At 43.7% G+C, this 18,233-nt stretch overlaps 1 protein-coding gene across 9 annotated transcripts in view; it reads left to right on the top strand.

Moving 5' to 3' along the window:
* The window catches only part of LOC129836388 (C-terminal-binding protein 2), a 107,282-nt gene extending 89,213 nt beyond the window's left edge, over nucleotides 1-18,069 (top strand). For 2 of the 9 annotated variants that reach the window (XM_055902476.1, XM_055902477.1), the window contains 8 exons: nucleotides 9,655-9,809; nucleotides 12,174-12,318; nucleotides 12,835-13,041; nucleotides 13,162-13,376; nucleotides 14,034-14,164; nucleotides 14,261-14,388; nucleotides 14,492-14,618; nucleotides 15,907-18,069. In XM_055902476.1, coding sequence (XP_055758451.1) covers nucleotides 9,655-9,809; nucleotides 12,174-12,318; nucleotides 12,835-13,041; nucleotides 13,162-13,376; nucleotides 14,034-14,164; nucleotides 14,261-14,388; nucleotides 14,492-14,618; nucleotides 15,907-16,090 — 1,292 coding nt within the window. In that variant the 3' untranslated portion in view covers nucleotides 16,091-18,069. Of the gene's footprint in view, nucleotides 1-9,654; nucleotides 9,810-12,173; nucleotides 12,319-12,834; nucleotides 13,042-13,161; nucleotides 13,377-14,033; nucleotides 14,165-14,260; nucleotides 14,389-14,491; nucleotides 14,619-15,031 lie in introns of all 9 variants that reach the window. The other 7 variants (XR_008756654.1, XR_008756653.1, XM_055902479.1 and 4 more) reach the window with 7 other exon arrangements.
* The last annotated feature ends 164 nt before the right edge of the window (nucleotides 18,070-18,233 follow it).

Consider the following 18,233-nt stretch of genomic DNA (forward strand, 5'->3'; position numbering starts at 1 on the left):
CTCAGCTTGGGAGTTGCTAGGTAACAAGAACCAGCTGTTGGTCCTAAGCCATTGAGCCCTTCTTAGCTCTTCGTCTACAGTAGGAAAGAGAGCAGTTTCTACAAAACCCCATTCTGAACTGGGCGACCGCACCGTAGCAGAGCCCTGACATCACCGCACCGTGGAAAATCCTCCTCACTTCCTTTTGTTTTCTCAGTTTTATTGTTTAGTGGGCTGGAGACTAGAGGCCAGGGGGAGATATATTGCATTTGTCACACACAGAATTGAGTCATTGGGGCTGTGGTTGGCCTATGTTTGGTCACCTTACACTCTCCTCCAGGAGAGAGAGAAGGGGAGAAAGACAGAACGACAGTGAATGGGTGGTTTAGATTGAAAGAGACAGCTTTTCCCGTTATCTGTTGTGGAAAATCGGCTCAGGGGTACAGGGGGAGTGCAACACTCCCTTATTTAGTCAAACTAGCTCACTGTTATATTAGGGAGTATGCTAAACTGTTTTGTTTCAGGACATTGTTACTGGAGCTCTGCAGCATGCAACATGTAAACAACAACGAATTGGGTAGGTGAATGGGAGGCCACAGTGCCCAACTGAGCAAGAGAACAAGTACATTAGTGTCTAGTTTGAGAAACAGACGTCTCACAAGTCCTCAACTGGCAGCTTCATTAAATAGTACCCGCAAAACACCAGTCTCAACGTCAACAGTGAGGAGTCGATTCCAGGATGCTGGCCTTCTAGGCAGAGTTGCAAAGAAAAGGCCAGCATCCCGGAGTCGTCTCTTCACTGTTGACGTTGAGACGGGTGTTTTGTGGGTACTATTAAATGAAGCTGCCAGTTGAGGACTTGTGAGGCGTCTGTTTCGCAAACTAGACACTCATGTACTTGTCCTCTTGCTAAGTTGTGCACCGGGATCTCCCACTCCTCTTTCTACTCTGGTTAGAGGTAGTTTGTGTTATTCTGTGAAAGGAGTAGTACCCAGCGTTGTACGAGATCTTCAGTTTCTTGGTCATTTCTCACATGAAATAGCCTTAATTTCTCAGAACAAGAATAGACTGACGAATTTCAGAAAAAGTTATTTGTTTCTGGTCCTTTTGAGCCTGTAATAGAACCCACAAATGCTGATTCTCCAGATACTCAACAAGTCTAAAGAAGGCCAGTTGTATTGCTTCTTTAATCAGGACAACAGTTTTCAGCTGTGCTAAGATAATTGCAAAAGGTTTTTCTAATGATCAACTTATCCTTTTAAAATTATGAACTTGGATTAGCTAACACAACGTGCCATTGGAACACAGAAGTGATGGTTGCTGATAATGGGCCTTTGTACGCCTATGTAGATATTCCATAGAAAATCAGCTGTTTTCAGCTACAATAGTCATTTACAACATTAACTAAGTCTACACTGTATTTCTGTTCAATTTGATGTTATTTTAATGGACAAGAAATGTGCTTTCCTTTCAAAAACAAGGACATTTCTAAGTGACCCCAAACTTTTGAATGGTTGTGTACATATATTTGTTTTGTTCAAATGTGTGTATATAAGTGTGTGAGAGTTAGGCTATATGGAGGAGATTACTGAGTAGTTTGGTTCATCAGGCTGATGATATTTTGGCAATGTGAAGATAAGAATGACAGAGTATGGTACCTCTGTATCTGATAGAGAATTGACTATTGGAGATGTAGCAGTGGGGAAGGTGAAGGTTATCGCAGTGTCTATAGAGTTAGGAAGCAAGCTTGATGAACCAAACCACTAATCTTTCTGATGAAGCCAGCAGAATTCATCACTTTGCTGTAGACAATTTGAATATGATCTTTCCAGGAAATCTTTCCATCAATTAGAATTTTGAGGAATCTAGTGCATGTGACTAGTTCAAATTCATTCCCACCAATGGAGATTCGGGCTCTTTTTGTTGTTGTTGTTGAAATATTTCTTATTCTTACTTGTGAATAAAAATAAAGTTGGATTTTTTATTTATTTTTATCTGGAATCATTCAGAAAATTTGGCCATACCTTAGTTGGCGTCATTAATTAGTGAATCAAAATGATTGTGTGATGATAAAATCAAATTGGTGTCATCAGCAAAGAGAATGGGAAGACACAGCAGCAAGGTCATTGATATAGATCAGGAATAACAAAGGTCCAATTATTGAACCCTGTGGGACGCCACAGGATATCTTGGCTCTGGGAGATGCACAGCCGTTTGCATGAACAAATTGTTCTCTAACATAAACATAACTATATAGCCAATTATATGTATAATCATAAAAACTGTAATAATGCAATTTAGAAAGTAACATTTATTGATCAACCATGTCAAATGCTTTGGATGAATCTAAAAAGATGCCAAGAGCGTATTCATTGTTGTTACAATTAACTCCATCACCTCCATTACATCAGGAGGATCAAACTGAAGCAGAGAAGGGTAGTGTCTTTTAATGTAATCCAATGAAATAAAACTCAAGTTCCAAGAAAAAGTGAGGGATCGTTTCTCAATTGTTTTGCTCTATTTAGGAAGTTATTCTCCTCTAAATCTGTGACTCACCCTCTGGCAGCAGAGAATAGGAACTGTCTGATCAGACATCCAAATGGGAACTAGACACTCCATCGTATTATCTGAGGGAAAAGCTCATTTCTACGAAGGAATTTAGAGGCGGCCTTTATATTTCAGTTGTCAGAATCCAAAAAGGATTTTAGTGGCAGAACATCTGGGCCTCATCTGTGGGTGGATGCTAATGTCTCTCTGCTCTCTGCCAGCTTCTTTCATACTCCAAGAAAGCATCTAGATCGCGGCTGTAGTTGGCCAGGTGTCTTAACTCATCCAATGAGAAGTATCACAACAACACTGCGTGGTGGTGACACACTTCCTTCCTTGAGTCTCAGAGCAACGTGATCTATTGGTTGTGTTAGTGTTCTATGATAGCCCATAAGCTAAATACAAAGCATCTTCTGTGTTTACATAGCTCAGTGTAGTAATCGATTCTCTATTAACTATGAAGTGTATCATTGTATCAAATTGGTGGCTTCAAAAGGTACAGTGGCATCTTTATCCATTAAAACAAAGGGCTCATTTTTCCCCTCAAGTTGAGGCTAGTATTTTGTCTAGTGTGGATTTCTCCACCCTGTTTTGGCTAGTGTCTACTCCTGCGCTGGTTTCCAATGACACAGGCTTTGGGTGGGGCTCATGCTAGCCTGCCAAACACCCATAGTGGTGCTAAACAGACCAGAGCCTTTAGTACAGAGAAGGGTGGGTCGTTCCACCTCAAAAAACACTAGAAAGAGGATTTCGTCACCCACCATCTCAGATTGTTCTGAAATCGTTTCTGTAGTTAGAAACATAAGATTAGCATTCCTGAAACATTATTGTATTGATATATAATTTGATCTCTGAGAAATTAAGCATTTTTTTGTTTGTTTTGTATTTGCGATCCAATTACGATCTTGTCTCATCGCTGCAACTCCCCAATGGGCTCGGGAGAGGCGAAGGTCGAGTCATGCGTCCTCCGAAACAGGACCCACCAAACCGCGCTTCTTAACACCTGCCGCTTAACCCGGTAGCCAGCCGCACCAATGTGTTGGAGGAAACACTCTACAACTGGTGACACGAGTCAGCGTGTCACTCATCGAATGATGAGTTACACATGAGGAATCCAAATATATTGTGAAAAGCCCACCACGGAACCCTCACACCCCACGCCAGTCCCACCCCAACCATGACTATATAGCAGGGTTCCCAACTGGATTTGGCCCACGGTTGTTTTATTTGGCCCACCCAAGTTTTCTGAGCAATGGAATTTTTAATGTTGGATGTAAAAGACTGTAAAAAAACAGGAAATCAGCTCCAAGTGACTTTAATTTTGGAAATCTGTTCCCCAGTATTCCCACGCATAATAGAGATATATGTGATTGTATACAAATGTAAGCAAGGTTTGAAATTATTATATTTTTTGTCAAATATTATATTGGTTTGGGTTTCTTTCAGTCAAATTTGCAGACAACAAATGATTTGTAATTTTGTTCCAGCCCCCCAACCATCTGCTCAATAAAAAATCAGCCCACGTCTGAATCTAGTTGATGATCACTGGTATATACTGTAGTATCAGTTATGTAAGTAGTATGGAGCTGCGGCTCGGAGTATTGCTTCTTAATCCTATATAATCTATTCTCCGTGAATTTGGTGATGGTTGATGTCATACCTTGTCCATAAACAGGAACAGCATAATCTAGTGGTCAAAACCTAATAATATCAGGATGTGGGATGGAATATCAACCAAACGACTTCCGTGGCTAATTTCTCTGAACAGGAAAACAAAAACATCACCAAATTTACTGAGTTTACATACAACGTACATACATACAACAATACTCCAAGTAGCAGCTCCATACTACTTGTCAGACATAGAAAACGGATACTGTATACTTGTTGATGGGGTGGGATTGGTGTGGGGTGTGGACGGTCCGTGGGTGGTTTTTGACCATTTCGTTGGATTCCTCATGTCTTACTCATTGTTAGAAAAAGGTTGGGTCCAGACTTGAACACAATTGAGCATCTTTGGAGAGTCCTGAAAATAGCTGTGCAGCAACGCTCCCCATCCAACCTGACAGAGCTTGAGAGAATCTGCAGAGAAGAATGGGAGAAACTCCCCAAATACAGGTGTGCCAAGCTTCTAGCGTCATACCCAAGAAGACTCGAGGCTGTAATCGCTGCCAAAGGTAGACTAACCGGTGCCCCCGCACATTGGGTCTGTACCGGTACCCCCTGTATATAGCCTCGCTATTGTTATTTTACTGTTGCTCTTGAATTATTTGTTACTTTTATTTATTTCTTTTTGTTGGTATTTTTCTTACCTGCGTTGTTGGTTAAGGGCTTTTAAGTAAGCATTTCACTGTAAGGTTATATTCGGCGCATGTGACAAATAATATTTGATTTGATTAGTAGCCTATAAGTGCTGATTTAGGACCACAAGTGTAACTTCATGGTTGGTTCCCAGAACACACAGTGGCGGAGGAAAAATATCAGGAACCACTACAAGGAACTTCACCGGTTGTCCTGACACGGCCTTGCAGCGGTCCTTGGGGATGTTAGCTGGCACAAATGGAGATCTCACGAGCTAGTTTTCATTTCAGTTATCTTCAAGGAAGAGAGTCAGACCCTGTCTGTTAGCAAATTGGGTAGCAAACACAAGTCTTGGTGTCTCCAGCAATGTTACTTATTACGTGAGTGTGGTTCACAGAACCACCTCAGTTACATAAGCACTGGTCCTGGACCAGCTGTGGTGATGAGATCTCAGAGGACACGTCAGTTCAGTAAGGATGAGGGATCCCATGGGGAAGATGGCAAGTCAACAAGACCGGCTGGACTGGATAAATCCACTCTAACTGTGTGTGTGTGTTTGCTGTGTGCTGTGTGCTGGTGGGTTTGTGCACGTGGGTGTGAGCATATCTGTTAATCTCCACTCTATTTTCAGATTATCCAGAACATGTATGCATACATTAGCATTTTATTATGTCGTTGAGAACATTCTAGAACAGTATGGAGTTGCAGCACATTTGACGTGATGTGACTTGCATTTGACTTTACAGGAGGCTGCTGAGGGGAGGACAGCTAATAATAATGGCTGGAAACATGTGTTTGATACCACTCCATGTATTCCGTTCCAGCCATTATTATGAGCCCATACTCCCCAATTAAGGTGCCACTGGCCGCCTGTGGTTGACTTGCCTCATGTCATTTTCTCCCAGGCTGCTTTAAAGGGGTATTATCTTTCTTCATACTGGACAGAGACTAAAGAATGTTATCCATGAGTTCCTCTGAATCTGAGGAAGTAGATAAAGGGCCTCATTGCCAAAATCCCAAAGTGTCCCTTTAAGAAGCTCTTCAGAATTACTGACCAGGTATTAGGTCCTCATTAAGCTCTCATTAGTAGCTAATTAGCCAGCAATGTATCATGTATTTAGCAGAGCTTCTTGTTCTGACTTAATAGGGTGCTGAAAGTCTATTAGCCACAAGGAAATAATTAATCATCAGTATTTTGACCCATTTCCGACTGTTGCCAGTATTTTGCTTGCCTCTAAACTGTGTGTGAGTGTGACCCTCTGCTCCCAGCTAATAGGGTATTTGAAGGAGGTTGTGCTCACCAATTCTGTGCTGTGTTAATGGGGTCTGCAGGAGTGTAAGGAGATTCAGGCGTGTGTCTGTGGAACAGTATTTTACTTCAGAGCGCCCTGTACACAGTCGGGCTAGTGCCAAACTTGAAGTCTTCCTGACTTCGGAGTCTGGCAAGGCTGCTTGGTGTTGTAGGCACGATGCGTCGATAATGAAGGGGGCTGTGCTTTTTTACTGGTTTACTGGTTACATGGACAACCACACATAGCCCCTGAAAGCTGCCCCCTTCCAATACAACTGTTAGATTTTCAAATCCAGGTCTCAACCCCCCCCCCCCCCTCCCAGGAAAGAAAAAAAAACATTTAAGAGAACCAATCAAAGCTCAGCCAATTTCTTTGCGAATACTGCATTTATGGTGGACCCCTAGCCAGACCAGTGTGTCACAGCGCTCGTTCGTTGTGTACCACGGGAGTGGCGTCAGCCAGACTACCATGCACAGTCCCATGGAGAGAAAGTGAACTGTGCAACAAATAGCTATAGACCTCCATCCTTCCAGGGATATTGAAGCTATAGGTACCCTATTCACACAATTGTAAAGAGCTATGTTGTCATGGCAATTTCCTTCCTCTGTGCTTCGTCATGTAAAAGGCTGTGAGAGTTGACTGACACTGTGAGAGGCACAGAGACATGTACCCATGATAATAACACATATACACAAAAGTATATACAGTGTATTCGGAAAGTTTTCAGACCCCTTCCCTTTTTCCACATTTTGTTACGTTACAGCCTTATTCTAAAATGTATTAAATATTTTTTCCCCCTCATCAATCTACACACAATACCCCATAATGACAAAGTGAAACATGTTTTTAGAAATGTTTGCAAATGTATTAAACATGAAAAACAACTTATTTACATAAGTATTCAGACCCTTTGCTATGAGACTTGAAATTGAGCTCAGGTGCATCCTGTTTCCATTGATAATCCTTGAGATGTTTCTACAATTGATTGGACATGATTTGGAAAGGCACACACCTGTCTATATAAGGTCCCACAGTTGACAGTGCATGTCAGAGCAAAAACCAAGCCACGAGGTCGAAGGAATTGTCCGTAGAGCTTCGAAACAGGATTGTGTTGAGGCACATATCTGGGGAAAAATGTATGCAGGCTTGAAGGTCCCAAGGACACAGTGGCCTCCATCATTCTTAAATGGAAGAAGTTTGGAACCACTAAGACTATTCCTAGAGCTGGCTGCCCGGCCAAACTGAGCAATCGGGGGAGAATGTCCTTGGTCAGGGAGATGACCAAGAACCCGATGGTCACTCTAACAGAGCTCTAGAGTTCTTCTGTGGAGATGGGAGAACCTTCCAGAAGGACAACCATCTCTGCAGCACTCCAACAGTCAGGCCTTTATGGTAGAGTTGCCAGACTGAAGCCGCTCCTTAGTAAAAGGCACATGACAGCCCACTTGGAGTTTACCAAAAGGCACCTAAAGGACTCTCAGACCATGAGAGACAAGACTCTCTGGTCTGATGAAACCAAGATTGAACTCTTTGGCCTGAATGCCAAGCATCACGTCTGGAGGAAACCTGTCACAGAGCCAAGCAGGAGTGGCTTTGGGACAAGTCTCTGAATGTCCTTGAGTGGCTCAGTCAGAGCCCGGACTTGAACCCAATCGAACATCTCTGGAGAGACCTGAAAATAGCTGTGCAGCAACGCTCCCCATCCAACCTGACAGAGCTTGAGAGGATCTGCAGAGAAGAATGGGAGAAACTCCCCAAACACAGGTGTGCCAAGCTTGTAGCGTCATACCCAAGAAGACTTGACGCTGTAATCGCTGTCAAAGGTGCTTCAACAAAGTACCGAGTAAAGGGTCTGAATACTTATGTAAATGTAAGCCACAAGAGCATTAGCGCTGAAGTTGGGCGATTAGGCCTGGCTCACAGTGTGTGGATTGATGAGCAAAACAATTGATTTAATCAATTTTAGAATAACGCTGTAACGTAACAAAATGTGGAAAAGAGGAAGGGGTCTGAATACTTTCTGAATGCAATGTATGAACTAGCCATCCCTTACCTCTCCACACTCACAGGGCTCAGTGGTGACCTCCCAAAGACTGGCTGTCCTTCCCAGCTGTGACATTATACAGGAAGTCTATTAGGTGCTCTCTTTAGGTTGTACCGTATGAAAAAAAACAAATAATTCAGTGCTAGCGTCACGTTATGATTTCAACCTCCCTGGTTACCGCCACCAAGACGGAATTCATCAATTTCTTATGCTGGATACAATTTAGGATGTTGTGGTTAGCTGATTTTTGTTATTAGGGAAAACTCATGAAGAACCAAGTAGTGTTAAGGGACATTGTTTTTGTGTTGTTGTACATTCTGACACATTTCTCTGTATTTCTTTTGTGTTGCTGGTCTATCTTGTGTTCTCGTTCAATGGGCACAGGTTACAGTCTGTTCTCTCTGATGTTGAAATGGACACAGAGGGGAGAGAAAAGCTCAGATCTGCTCTTCAGCAGCACCGACGCCACTAAATCAAATATTTCATAATCCTGCCCAAATCCTGTAATCACCATGACAACAGCAGTAGGGAGCGCTGGAGGAGTGGTGTGCAAAGTGCTTTCTCTCTCTCTCTCCCTCTTCCCCCCTTTCCTTTTTTTGGATGGAATTTGGTTTCATTCTGCCCAGAGTCGCTCTTCTCTTTTTTCGCTCCGTTCCTTCGTATAAAGCTCCAGGGATGATACATTGGTGATATTGTGCAGTGTGTTAGGAGAAGGTTGAGATACTTGTGTCTGTAGTATCATGCTGTAACAGATACAGAACACAGGTGTGTGTGTGCTTGCTTACGCGTGTGTGCGTAGTGCGTACACACACACACACACACACACACACACACACACACACACACACACACACACACTGCCCCTGCAGGGTTGTGATATGGTGGGAGTGACCTCATGGGGTGAAAGACCTTGTTGCCTGGTAACTGGAGTTATCAGGAGTCACAACGTTGAGACACAGCAGAGGGGTTGGTCATTTCAGGAAGTATTGAGTGTGTGTTATTGATCCATCTTACCAGGTGATTGTGGAGTCAGAGCATTCATTGTATCGAACTGTCAATTTTCACAGCGTGTGTGTGTGAGGGAGGGAAAAGATTACATATGCACATCCAATGTCTTTGTGCGGTTCAGTGAATCTGTTAAAGAGACTCTACACACTGCAATCTATTCTCCAAAGTAGTTTATTGTTAACAATGTGCCGACCCCTCAGGTTTTCATCAAGTTTCCTCCCCCTCTCTCTCCCTCTCTCTTTATCTCCTCTCCCTGTTCTCGCTCTCTCTGTCCTCTCTCTATATCTCATTTCTCTCTCACTGTCCTCTCTCTCTGTCCTCTCTCTCTCTGTCTCTCTCTCTCTCTCTGTTCTCTCTCACTCTCTCTGTCCTCTCTCTCTGTCCTCTCTCTCTCTCTCTCTCTCTATCTCCTCTCTCTCTGTCCTCTCTCTCTCTCTCTCTCTGTCTCTCTCTGTCTCTCTCTGTCTCTCTGTCTCTCTGTAGGTATCCGGCCCCAGATCATGAATGGGCCGATGCACCCTCGCCCCCTAGTGGCCCTGTTAGATGGGCGTGACTGTACAGTAGAGATGCCCATCCTCAAAGACCTGGCCACTGTCGCTTTCTGTGACGCCCAGTCCACACAGGAGATCCATGAGAAGGTATAACACACACACACACACACACACACACACACACACACACACACACACACACACACACACACAGGGACTGCATGGGTTTGTGCCCTCAATTCAAACTGTAGCTGTCTTTTCACCTCTTTCTCCCCCTCTGCTCCTTCTCTAACATAAAACGGATATTACAGTACAGTATATTGTCTCTCCCACCCTTTCCCATTTAAGTGAAAGTGATTGTATTAGGATGTAATGTCATTGGTGGTGTATGCTGTTCCTCTCCTCCTCTGGTTGTTAAATAGAGAGGCTGGTTATGGGAAAGGAATGTCATTATATACTGAGATAGCATGTAGCGCTCCTTAACGACAGTCATCAGCAATATACCAGTGCAACAGCAAATCTTCCCTTCTTCATGTAAAATACAAAATGTGGAAAAAGGTTGTTAACGAAGCAATTTCCATGTGTTGTGTATGTTGACCCTACAGTTTTGTCAGCGTTGAAAAGCTTCATAGTGATAATCAATTGTTAACAAGGTTTGTTGACATAGATTTTGTCAGCGCAGGCAGTGTTGAACCATTTACAAATATATATTTGGGTGTGACGCATAGAGAGAGAGCGAGTGAAATTGGAAAATAGAAAGAATGGAGGGAGGGAGGGAGAAAAATAGGACCAGGGTTCTTTTGACCTCCTGACACTTTTCTCCCTGGACCTTGGCCTCTTCGTGCTCCCCTGCTCATGCACACCAAGGCCTTTCTGACCAATCAGCTGTTGTGTTTGTGCATACATTACAAAACGAGATGGCCTGCCCTGGGTGTAGAGATATTGGCAGAGCTCCTGCCTCTGTAACGAGTCAGCAGAGACAGCAGAGGTGGCACTCCACACACACGAGAGGAGAAAGGCCCCACACAGGCACTCATATGCAAACAAACCACAAAAATTGGTTCACACTCACACACAGAGGCTCAAATGCTGACTCACTGATTTCACACACACACACACACACACACACACACACACACACACACACACACACACACACACTTTACCTCTCATACACTCACACACACACACACACTTTCATCTGAAACATACTGAAACACACACACTGCTGCCTCTGCATGCATCGCCTGAGAAAGAGGAGCCAAGTTAATACCCTGACAGGAGCCCTAACCTGCATATTTCTTCTCAGTGGCATTGCGTTTGAGCAGTGTTGGGATGCTACAATGACTCACTATCTAATTCAAAGCAGTGCTAGTCTCATCATGTTTTGGTGGGGACTTATCTCTACGTTGTGTCGTGTGGACAAAAGGGCTAGCATGCTCGTGTGTTATCTCCCCCTCTGATGTCAGAACTAGCATGCTCGTGTGTTATCTCCCCCTCTGATGTCAGAACTAGCATGCTCGTGTGTTATCTCCCCCTCTGATGTCAGAACTAGCATGCTCGTGTGTTATCTCCCCCTCTGATGTCAGAACTAGCATGCTCGTGTGTTATCTCCCCCTCTGATGTCAGAACTAGCATGCTCGTGTGTTATCTCCCCCTCTGATGTCAGAACTAGCATGCTCGTGTGTAATCTCCCCCTCTGATGTCAGAACTATGTTAGCAGTTTAACCATCTGTTTGTGGACTTGTTTCCGTGAGTTAGCGAGGGAATTGATACAAATGAATCTTGAGCATTATATCAGCTTTTATCTGCACAGCTACCGCCCCACCCCCACACCAACTGTCTCCACACATCATTTTGATCTGGAGGAAATATTCTCTCAAACTGGTCCTTTGACATCTATTGGGCCATATCCAACTGATTTTTTACAACTACCGTGTATTTTAATACTGGCCCACCATAGTTATAAAAAATACCATTTCCATTTAGTCTGACACATTGCTCAGCGATTACCCCGCTTGCTTAATGACTCACACAGCATTGGTCATTATAACCCACAGGACGTATTGTCTCCAGCCAAACATGCCTCTGGCTAGCAGCACAGCCTAAGCAATTAGATGAACGCATGAGGAGAGCTTCAACCTTGAATTAGCATCTAGCGCTGATTCCAGCTAGCTCTCATAAAACCCTTATGGAAATTCACATCTATGCTAATCTGGCAGGCCAAGCAAATGTAGTTAGCCGGAGGAGAATTTAAAGCTATTATTTACCCAAAGTGCCTGGCAGGGGGCACTTGCTATGCTATCTGGGTATCTGGATAACCATCAATCTAGTTTATGACCCTGGCTGTCTCCACCCTAACCTGGTTTGCGTAGACAGATTCTGATAATGCAGGGCTTTTGACACGTACACATTTGCACCTGCGCGCACACAAATGCATATGTGATGAAATGATGAATTGCCTTTAATGATAATGATGATGATGAAGGTGACTCTCCCTTTCTCCATCAGGTGCTGAACGAGGCAGTAGGGGCCATGATGTACCACACCATCACCTTGACCAGAGAAGACCTGGAGAAATTCAAGGCTCTACGCATCATCATCCGCATCGGCAGCGGCTACGACAACATCGACATCAAGGCGGCCGGAGAGATGGGTAGGAGAAAAAAAGAGAGAGGACAGAGGGATAAGATAAGACTTTATTGATCCCCTAAGGGGACATTTTATTGCAGGGGCCAATACAACATAGGAATAACAACAACAACCCACTGGTCAGCACTGCAGCCAAGACTCTTTGGAATGTAGCCAAACCAAACACTGCTTTTATCATTTTACATAACATGTAATTGGAGTATTATCCCCTAAATACACAGACAAAAGCTGTGAAAACATTGATAAGAAATACTCCCCCACAGACTTAGTTTTGCCCCGGGCATGTCACTTAATTAAAACAAAAAATCCTCAATAAACATTGAAGCCTGGTGTGAAATATGTTGTTTGTTTCATATTTGTGCACTATAATGCAAAAATATGTCATTGCCTTTCCAAGTGCGCAGTTTTTGCATGTTTCTTGGACACTTAGTTGTTCCTTTCATAACCAGCTGTGCATAGAGCTTCTACTTATTTTTGGCCTTCTTCATCCCTCACCCTGTCTTCCCTCTCTCTTTGCCAGGCATCGCGGTGTGTAACATCCCTTCGGCGGCGGTGGAGGAGACAGCAGACTCCACTCTGTGCCACATTCTCAACCTGTACCGGCGGAACACCTGGCTGTACCAGGCTCTCCGGGAGGGCACGCGGGTCCAGAGCGTGGAGCAGATCAGAGAGGTGGCGTCCGGAGCCGCCAGGATCCGAGGAGAAACGCTGGGCCTCATCGGCTTCGGTGAGTCACAGGAGATGTCTGTCTTTAGTAACGCGCACTGTTGTGAGAGTGCTTTGTTCACACACACATCCATTACATTGTGATCCGCTTCTGACACTCGATTCCTGTGTATGTCTACAGGTCGTTCAGGGCAGGCGGTGGCGGTGCGGGCCAAGGTGTTTGGCTTCAACGTGATCTTCTACGACCCGTACCTGCAGGACGGCCTGGAGCGTTCGCTGGGTGTTCAGCGTGTCTACACCCTGCAGGACCTGCTCTACCAGAGTGACTGTGTCTCCCTGCACTGCAACCTGAACGAACACAACCACCACCTCATCAACGACTTCACCATCAAACAGGTGAACACACTCAGGCAACCACACAGACACGCATACACACAATCCTCAAAAAGGCCAGAACAGTACAGTAGTGCGCACCCAGCCCTCACTGCGTAGTTGTTGATCACCACTGCCACCTGCAGTCAGCTTTTCAAACTGCATTCTGCTATAGGAGTCTGACATCAATGTCCTCCTTGAAATGTGAGGGGCGGTCTCATCAAGGAAGAACCTGGTTAACTTGCTATTTATATATTCAAAGAACTATACCATACGTTTCCCGGAAGAACATCAGTATTTTGCTGCCACCAGATCTCAGTGTGCGTGCGTTCATGCCTGTGTGCATGTTTGTATTTATACGTGTGTTTGCGTGTGTCTTGTGCCTTTTACAGAGCAGATACAATTGTTCCCTGAATTCAAGCTTTTATCAAGATGAAGGGATGACTTTTATCCAGATGCTCTCATTTCATCTCTGTCGCTCTCTTTTGGTACACAGAGGTTTGCCTTTTTGGATATGAATCTAAGCTTTTAGTATGTGAAGCATAATGCAGTGCACCTTGGGGCTTCGTGGTTGAAAGCACCACTGCAGGCACATACTGTAGCAGTGGGCTCCCACATGTGTATTCTACAGGAGAGGGAATGTCACTTGATGTTAGTAAAACAGGTTTACTTTTGTTTTAGATGCGTCAGGGTGCGTTCCTGGTGAACTCTGCGCGGGGAGGTCTGGTGGATGAGAAGGCCTTGGCTCAGGCCCTGAAAGAGGGCAGGATACGAGGGGCCGCCCTGGACGTTCATGAGTCAGAACCCTTCAGGTGAGTGTGTGCATTTATCTGTGTGAATAGATAACTTCATCAACTCCATTACCCAGTTCACCGTAGCCAATCTTTCTCTCTGCCACTGTTGTGTAGTTTTACCCAGGGTCCTCTGAAGGATGCCCCTAACCTGATCTGTACTCCTCACACGGCCTGGTACAGTGAACAGGCCTCACTAGAGATGAGAGAGGCAGCCGCCACAGAGATACGCAGAGCCGTCACTGGTAAACACACACACACAGACACGCACACATACATTATATCACACACCTAGAAACTCATTTGGAGTTAATTCTTTACTTGAATGTTTTTGTTTTTCTGATGCAGGCCGTATCCCCGACAGTTTACGAAACTGTGTCAACAAGGAGTTCTTTGTTACCACGGCACCCTGGACAGTGGAGCAGCAGCAGATGCAGCAGCAGATGCACCCTGAACTCAACGGTGCTGCGTACAGGTAGGGAAGCTCAATCACAACCAAACAGACCATTATGCAGGGAACCCCTCTTTTTGGTCAGGTTGACTTCCTCCTGCATATACTATCCACATAAGCAGGACATAAACATTTTTATAAAAAAAGGGGATATTTTCCCAAGTAAAATGAACAGTAAAATAGTCGTTTCCATGCTCAAGTACAAAAAGGTGTCCCCTGTATTCAATCTATGAGAACCTCTTGTATTTTCTATTTAACCTTCCTGGTATTTTAGGCTAGGTTTTCCTTAGTGGCATATAGTGGAAATGAAGAGCTATGGGGACACATTGATTACTACCATCCCCTGCTATTATTAATCAGGCAGTCACAGTATTGACCTCTCAGTCTCTCACCTATACCTGCTGTCTCAACTGGACTGAACTACTTCTCTTACACAGCCGAGTCAACCAAACCATGGTACAGGCCATAGCAACTGGGGGAATGCAAGACAAATTATATACCTAATAGAAAACCAGGTAAATACTACCGATGCTGACCCACAGTGATAGGCTCAGGCCCACCTGTGCTGATCAAAGCATAGCTGCTGTTAGTTTTCATGATAGTCTGTGTTTCATTTATTTCTCACCCAATATACCTGCTCTGCCCACCCTCTCATTGCACCCCTTATTTCCTACCCCAAAACCAACAAATGTGGCCAAACCCTGGCCTCTTGTACCATACCAAATAATACAAAATCTATTGAATGTTGGCACATTATGGCAACCATTTGATTGTAAGTACAGTCAGTGTTGTATTCCATATTATTCCCTGCTCAGGAAGTATGAGTATGACTTGGGTTTAATTTTTCCTCTAAACACCCCTTTTCCCCAAACGGTTCACTGTGTCTGTCCCCTGAAATATCCTATCAGGAACTTTTCCTTGACCTGTCATCTCTAGCCCTACAAACCATTCCCTTATGCCTAAATATAACTACATTTTGTTGATATCTGAGTGGTTTAGTAAATCAAGATATATTTCTCTGATACGTTTATCAGTTTCCCAAGAACAACAGATGAGGTCTTGTGGTCGTTTTGAATCCTGAATTGACATGTAAGAGTTGAATCAGTTTTCAGATTTCATGTGATGTCTGTTTTGCACCACACTATGTGTGACTTCACTTGCTTTGATTAGAGTATTCAGCACTGAATTTGATCCTTAGCCTCATTTCTAATGTAGCAACTTAAAATGGCCATTTAAAGGCTTATCAGGTTGTTGTAACCTATGAGGTATTGTTATGGTACCATGTGACCTGACCATTGTCTCCCTGGCACAGGTACCCCCCTGGTGTGGTGGGTGTGGCCTCGGGTGAGATCCCTGGGCCGATGGAGGGGATGATGCCTGGGGGGGTGCCCATCGCCCACACCCTGCCCTCTGGTACCCACCCCTCCCAGGCCCCCTCCCCCAACCAACCCTCCAAACAAGGGGAGCCCATGAGACAGCACATGACCGAGCCATAACTCTGCATCCAGGGAGGAAGGAGTTCATATATACAAAACCGACCAACTGACCCACCCGCTCTTAGACCAGCAGACTGATCATTAGGGTTCACGCAGAACACCGGAACCAAGTGGGGACAGTGAATATATTCACAACTGACACTCCAAAGTGGGGACAGTCAAAACTCATGTTCCAAGGATCTGAACTTTTCACTTCTCATTTTCCTTTGTTTTAGTTTGTATTCAGTTTAAGTGTTTACTCTTTTTTTTTTTTTTTTTTTGCGTTTGTTGGAAGATTCCTGTGTTCTGGGACAAGTTGTTACCGAGTGCCAGAGTTAAGGCTCGCCCATCTTGACTGACCCACCAATGGGAGAGCTTGGAAGGACAATGACATCATCTGTTACTGCCCCATTCTTCATTTCAGTTCAGTCCACGTGTGTCTGTGTATTTTTCTTTCAACTGTTCTGAGACCACCCTACAAGTGAATATCTGTCTTTCTGTTCTTCAATGTGAAAAAAAATTAATGATTATAAAATGACATATATTTATCAGACAGTAGAAAAAGACAATTGGTGTTGCCAGTGGCATCGGCAGTCTCAATGGGGACCTCTAAACCCTTTCCTAGTCCATCTCTCACCCTGTTGACTGCTGGCTCATGAATTTACAGACAGTAATGTTGGACACATCAGGGTTGCCAGATCTCTTGAGCCTCATGACCAGTACGAGACAAAAACAATAAGCCCAAATTGCCATTCTGAAGAATCAAAACAAAACTCAATTTAAGTGAATATGGGACCTAAAACCCTTATTTGAATTTGTCCATTGTGAACATCTCTCAACCCCTGAGAACACCCAAAGTATTATAGAGAAGATTTTGTTCTGGTAAAACTCCAATTTAGTCATTTAGTTCCTCTAAAGAGCTTCTTCAAAGATCCAGGTTCTGACGCACAGGTGGGAGAGAGACTAGTGTGATAAAGGTTATGATCGCAATTTCAGACAATGTGAAGTTTTAACTATTGATGAATTGCCTTTCATTCCGACTTTGGATTCAGTAATGACATGTGGTGGTCTGCCACTAAAATATTGAAATGGATGCAACGGCAGTTCTAACTGTTAAAAGCACCTCTGCTTTTACCTGGACCTCTACATTATGGATTTGGACATTGTCACGGGTGTTTGTATACGAGATTGATCTCTTAAAATGTCCTGTTTTTTTTCTCACCAAATGGACTTACAAAGTAGCACCAGGCAGATAGGAAAGGGTTTGGAAAGTGAGGTTACCGACTCAGGAATCTTTTTTTGTTGCAGATATGATCTTTTTCCCAAATTCTGTCTGAAAGAAAAAAAAAGTCTGGATGGTTCTGTGTGTTTCCACCTTTTCTTCATTGTGGTATTTTTATAAATCAAACCTGTCTTTTGGTGTTCAAGGTTTTTGCAGAGTCCTGTTAGATTTGTATTGGCTAGTTAAATGTTCTTATAATCATAGTCTAATGTGAACCACCCTTTGTTTTTGGTTTTCTGTTCTAATGAAAGCCAGTGGGAGCTCTTAGAGGCATCGTGCACTGCACTCTGTGAGCAATAGCAACACCCCTCTAGTGCCCCAAAGTTAGCAAGACAGGGCTGCTAGCAGATTGTCTGGTTTTTAGTGTGAGTATTTGTATTTGTTTCTTGTACAAGGTGAACATATAGCATTCAGTGCAGTTCAAATAAAAAAATGCTGCTCTATCAGGCTCTGTGAAAGGTTTGTGAAATTGGTGTTTGACTTTGCTGCTTATTCATGCATATGAAGTTTAACATTAATGTGGAATTAACATCAGTAGCTAGGTTTCCATCCAACTGGCGACAGATTTTCATGCGAGTATTCTAAAATCCACATAAATATGCGCATTTTCCCACCGAACTGACTTGTTGCTCATAAAAATCAGTGCGTGATGAGTAGTGCACACAAATGTACTTTTTCGCTTATGTTTTCATGTACTGAATAAAAATGTAAAGTTCAATGTGTTTCGCATTTTCAACTCTACCAATAGCTTTGTCACAAAACTGTTGCGTTAAATAGCAAATGTGCCTCCTCTGGTCTGGGCATGTGTGCTCTAGCCCAGGGTCCCCCATTATAATTTAGGATAGTCTACACTTTGTTAAAGGGATGTCAAAGGATACTTAT

This window comes from Salvelinus fontinalis, chromosome 37 (genome assembly GCF_029448725.1).
Source record: "Salvelinus fontinalis isolate EN_2023a chromosome 37, ASM2944872v1, whole genome shotgun sequence".
NCBI lineage: Eukaryota > Metazoa > Chordata > Actinopteri > Salmoniformes > Salmonidae > Salvelinus > Salvelinus fontinalis.